General features: G+C 43.8%; 1 protein-coding gene across 1 annotated transcript in view; it reads right to left on the reverse strand.

Moving 5' to 3' along the window:
* MORC2 (MORC family CW-type zinc finger 2) overlaps window positions 1–4824 on the reverse strand; it is a 47201-nt gene extending 42377 nt beyond the window's left edge. The window contains exon 1 of the mRNA XM_004716717.2: window positions 3611–4824. Within this exon, the coding sequence (XP_004716774.1) occupies window positions 3611–3678 (68 nt within the window). The 5' untranslated portion in view covers window positions 3679–4824. The remainder of the gene's footprint in view (window positions 1–3610) is intronic.
* Between the last annotated feature and the right edge of the window lie 388 nt (window positions 4825–5212).

Genomic DNA, 5212 nt, shown 5'->3' on the forward strand with positions numbered 1-5212 from the left:
GAAGGGAAGGGAAAAAATGAGGAGCTGATACCAAGGGCTCAAATAAAAAGCAAATGTTTTGAGAATGATGAGGGCAACAAATGTGCTTGACATAATGGATGGTTGTATGGATTGTGATAAGAGTTATATGAGCTCCAAATAAAATGATTCTTTTAAAAAAGAATAAAAATAAAGAGCCTCTAATAAACTAAATTTTTTCAAAAGATATCCAAAAAAATGTATGTGAACTATTGAAAGGAAAACAAATTTTCTTTGAAAATATTCACCTAATCAAAAAGTTTCAATAGTTTTAAAATAATATTCCAAGAGGCACACTCATTACTCACTAGCACCTGAGACAAATAGCTATTAACAGAAATTCTTTTCTTCACAGATGTAAAAATTCTTTACATGTGCTCCAAGAAGTGCAACATGTGGAAAAAGACAAAGGTTCCTTAGCATGTTCTTTACATTTTCAACTGATCATGGTTTGCATATCATTTGCTCTATGTAGAAAATCCGGTAGGGTCTCCCCAAGAAATGGAATCCACCCTCAAGGGGAGTGAGTTGAGTTGATGGTGAAAAGAGTTACGCAATTCAGTATTTCCAAATTTGTGTGTAAATCAACCCATGATGAAAGAGAACGGTCTCATTTAAAATCTACTAGCAATTAAACCCACAACTTATCCAGAAGTCAGTAACTTCTGTTGAATTCTTGGATATGCTGACAATAATCTGCCAAAATTGCTAGACGAAAGCTAAAAATTGTAGAGAAATCACCTTGCAATCAAATGGCTTTAATATACATTTAGAACATGGATCTGTTTCAACAAGTTTACAAATTATATTCTAGAGTCGATATGGATAAAACCCAAACCCACTGCCATCAAGTTAATTCTGACTCATAACAATCCTACAGAACTGAATAGAAGTATAACTTTTTATGGAAGATTTCTTCCTTCTCCTGAGAAGCCTCTGGTGGGTTTAAACTGTCACCGGGGCTCCTTAATATGGATAAAGTAACCCCCAAACATCATATGGTCAAGTCCCATTGAGTCAACTCAGACTCTTACTGGCCCTAAAGGACAGAATACAACTGCTCCCTGAAGTTTCAGAGACTGTATATCTGTATGGGAACACATTGTCTCATCTTTCTCCCATGGAGCAGCTGATGAATTTGAACCACCAATCTTGTGGTTATCAGCCCAACACTTCACCTACCACATCACCAGGGTGTTTACAACCAAGACAGAAAGGTATTGTGCCAACAGGAAATAAAAGCCTGTCTCCTACTCTACCATACCACTTAGCAGTAAAGCAAATTGAGTGACTTGTCATACGCAACACCCCACTACATGATGTATCGAGATCCAAATGGTTCCTTTAATTTTTACTAGAAATTACAAATCCCACAACAAAGACCAGCTTACCTGTCTTATAGGCTATTGTTAAGAATTTCCCAGGCTTTGGCTAAATCTTAAATCTGATGTCACCAAGACCACAATCGAGAGTTACCACAGATGTGATATAAATGTTGACCAAGAACTCATCTGCCAACAGTAGCACCAAACACCAGGCTAATGTGACACCAGCCCACTCTTCATTTATATAAACTATTATAATAACTCGATGACTTACTGTGTACTACGTCTGACCTAAGTACTTTATAAACGTCATATGATCCACATAACCAAGTTGTCAGTTAGCCCCAGTGTAGAGATGATAAAACTGAGACTCCAGAGAAGTTGCCTACCCCTAGAACACATCCAGGAAGTAGTCTAATCCAGATTTGGATTGCTCCCCCAAATCTATGCTCTTTCCTTTGTATAAGAGTGATCTCATTCTTTGCCTAGACTCTAATTGGAAAGTCCACAGTACAAGAGGGGAAATTGTGATCATAATTCATAATTGATCATTAAGGCTATAATAAATGTTGTCAGACACACTAAAACAGCCTGGTATTTTTTTTCACATTAGAACCAAGGAGAAATGATTGGAAAATAAATCTTCTTTCACTGAAGGTGACCAATTGAAGCAATTAACACCATGAAGAGTGAGACGTCACTATTTGAAAACTTAAAATTTTCAGTTCCCTCTTTAGGATGAAAAAGAATTTCCAACAAGGTTTCACAATATAGCAAGCTCTTGAAATGAGTGACCAAGGCCAAACACACAAAACAGCACCTTGGGCTTGTAGGGTCACACATTCTGCTGGTAGGACTGGGCACATTTAAAAAACAGAACTTCAAAGATCAAAGCTGTGATCCTGAGTAAGAAATGCCAGAGCTTCCAAAATGATATTCCAACCTTCAATCAATCACACAAGCAAATGGCTCCAATCCAACACAAGGAAGTCAAATTCACAGAAAACTGCCCAACTTCACCTTAAACAAGTGACTAAAGTTAGGGGAATCCCTATGACTTGACTCTGTCCTATTGTTAGTAAGCTTTTCAAAAAGGAAAAGATAAAAAGCTGGGAGAAATACTCCCAAATCCTCAAATTACTGAGACTCGTTTATCTTTGTGGTGAGATCTTGGAGCTTTAAATCTGCCACTTAACAGTTTAATTTCTATAAGCCTCCGTGTTTTCATCTGCAAAAATATGAATAAATCTTATCTCAAGAGTTGTTGCAAAGATCTTTCAGATAACAAAACCAGATTCCCGCCTTCCAAAATTCACTTTCTCAAAAAAATCTTTATTTCCTTGAAAGGAAGGATAATAAACAAAAAACAGACAACATTAAGGAATCAGATCTACTATGCTCTTTTCCTTAAAAGGCTAAAGTCATAGTACAACTTTCAACCCCAAAGACGATCCTTCAGATGACTCTGGGCCATAAAGATTCTAACTACTCATTACTTCTCCAGGTATTAAAATGGAAGTTTACCTTGACCTGAAACGTTAACAGGTGAAAATACTACGTACATCGCTTGAGTAGTTCCAACCCTACTAGCTTGACCTTCAAGAGAATGAGCACAAGAATGCCCTAAAACAAGACCAAACTGAATAATGGTTACACCTTCTTGAACTCAAGAACCATGAACATAGTCTGTTTTCTAGCTGTGACTTGCACACATCTTGGGGAGGAAAGGCTATTTAAGTCCGGAACTGAAACAAGTTGGCATTTCCCACTTGGCATATACAAGTTACATTGAATATTGGGATCAACTTCCCAGGAAGATAGCCAAATATTCACCCCCATTTTTTCTTCTGACAAATTGTCTCTATGTCTTCAATCTTTTCTCCTCCCTCTTTACAAGACTTGTGTTATAACCCAACTGCTTTGCCTGTTGTCAACAAAGAGTTGAAAGAGTTGATCCTGGTAGATTCCCAACTTTTGGTGATCCAAAGAGCAGTACTTGTTGGATTCCTATCACACACTTGAATAAACTGACTTGAAATAACAAACGTTTGAATTTAGAAATTTTTGATCCAGTAAGTGAAGATCAGATCCTTCTGGATTGCAACAAATATTTCACTGGTAGTTCTTCAATAGAACTCAAGATTCATGCTGTGATGTATCTCATTCCAGTGATACATCGAAAAGTTGGTTTTTTTTAAATCTGCAGAAAGGATTTCCATACCAAGTAATTCCTCACTGGTTACCTCTGTGGTACCTATGATACTTACGAATTTGTGTGCAGATATTCAAACGTTAGCTGAGCTCGGTTCAGACTGCTGTAGTTTGCGAAAGCCATGACTGCTGTGACTCCAATTCTTTACCCACTGGCTGAAAACTATTACGCGATAATGGAGTCGATCTCTCAAGACTTCTTTGCAGTAGATTTGCTACTCCTGTGGCTCCTCGGGAGTTAAACGAAGTTATCTAGTTTCAATCCAAAGTACAAGTGTTCAAAGCTTCCACTGATTTCTCGATATTTTATCTTCTCTGCAACAATGATGGAATACCTTGGGAAGAGTTACGTCATAAGCAAGTAGTCCTAAATTGTTCTCGGTGTTAAATGGCGGTACTTCTTCAATTCTGGTGAATACAATACGGGTGATCCTGAAGGAAATAGTGGTCGTAGGGTTTGCGGTTTATGATTTTTCTATCTTCATGTGGGTTGACTCTTAACTTTGCGTTGTTGCTCCCCTAAAAAGTCCTATACTATGGAATGTATCACTGAGAAATTCACTAATTCGGTATTCCCCAACTTCTGTCAAAGAATTGGCCAATTACCCATGTCTTCACCACCACTGATTTCGGGGTCCTTCAAAATGCCCTAGAATGGCCAAACACGACGACAGAGTTGCTTCGCCCCCTCTCAGAAGAAAGGCCTGTGAAGCGCAGCCAGCTGATGTTTTTGTCAAGCCTGGCCCACCCCCAGCTGGTGGTCCCACCGGAATCTCTTCAGGGCCTCGGGTCAAATTCCCTCCCCCAGGCCCAGTCCACAGCCGGAGTCCACCCACCCAAAGCACCGCCGCCTGGGCGCGCCCCTCCCCCGCTCGCTCGCAGTGGCTTGAGCCCCCCTCAGCCCTTCTGAGGCGACTCGTCTCCGTGGCCTCCTCCTTCCGCAAAGAGGTCAGTCCACGCCGAAGGCCAGCAGGCAAGGCGGTGCGGAGGGCCGCACTAGGCCGGGCGTTGTCGGGGCGCTTGCAGCTGCCTTTGTCCCTCCCCGCGGAATGGGAACCCAACAACCGCAGCGCGCGCTTGGAACCATGTGCCGCCGCCGCTCCGCCTCTGCCGCCGCCGCGCGCCGCGCTGGAAGGGGTGGTGACAGAACACGGCGGGAAAGGTTCTTCTGCGGTTCCGAAGGTTCTGCTGCCGTCGCCGCCACAATCGCCACAGCCGCCAGCAGCACCGCCACGGCTTTGTCTCCGCTAAGGCTCAGCCCAGGCCGCCTCGCGCACTCCCCGACGCCCAAGCCCCTGAGGCCTCCGCTGCTCAAGCGGCCAATCAGCGAGCCGCAGCTCCTCCCGCCCCCGCCTCGACAGGCTGCCTCCTAATTGGCGGGCCGCTCGCTCCCACCTGACCGGATCTGGACGGCCAAGCCCGCCCCTGTCACGTGAAAACTGGCCCCGGTCTTCCTGCTTTCCGGACCCTCTCCGCCATTTAAAGGAACAGTACCGGGGGCGGGCCGTGCGACGCAGCCGGGACGGTAGCTGCGGCGCGGGCCGGAGGAGCCATCTTGTCTCTTCGCCGGGGAGCCAGGCCCCCGAACTCGAAGAAGCCCTGGCGCGCCCTCCCCCCCTCCCCGGTCTGGTAGGGCGAAGGAGCGGGCGCGCGGTCGA

This window comes from Echinops telfairi, unplaced genomic scaffold, assembly GCF_000313985.2.
Source record: "Echinops telfairi isolate 266 unplaced genomic scaffold, ASM31398v2 ScPeMD7_29;HRSCAF=101, whole genome shotgun sequence".
NCBI lineage: Eukaryota > Metazoa > Chordata > Mammalia > Afrosoricida > Tenrecidae > Echinops > Echinops telfairi.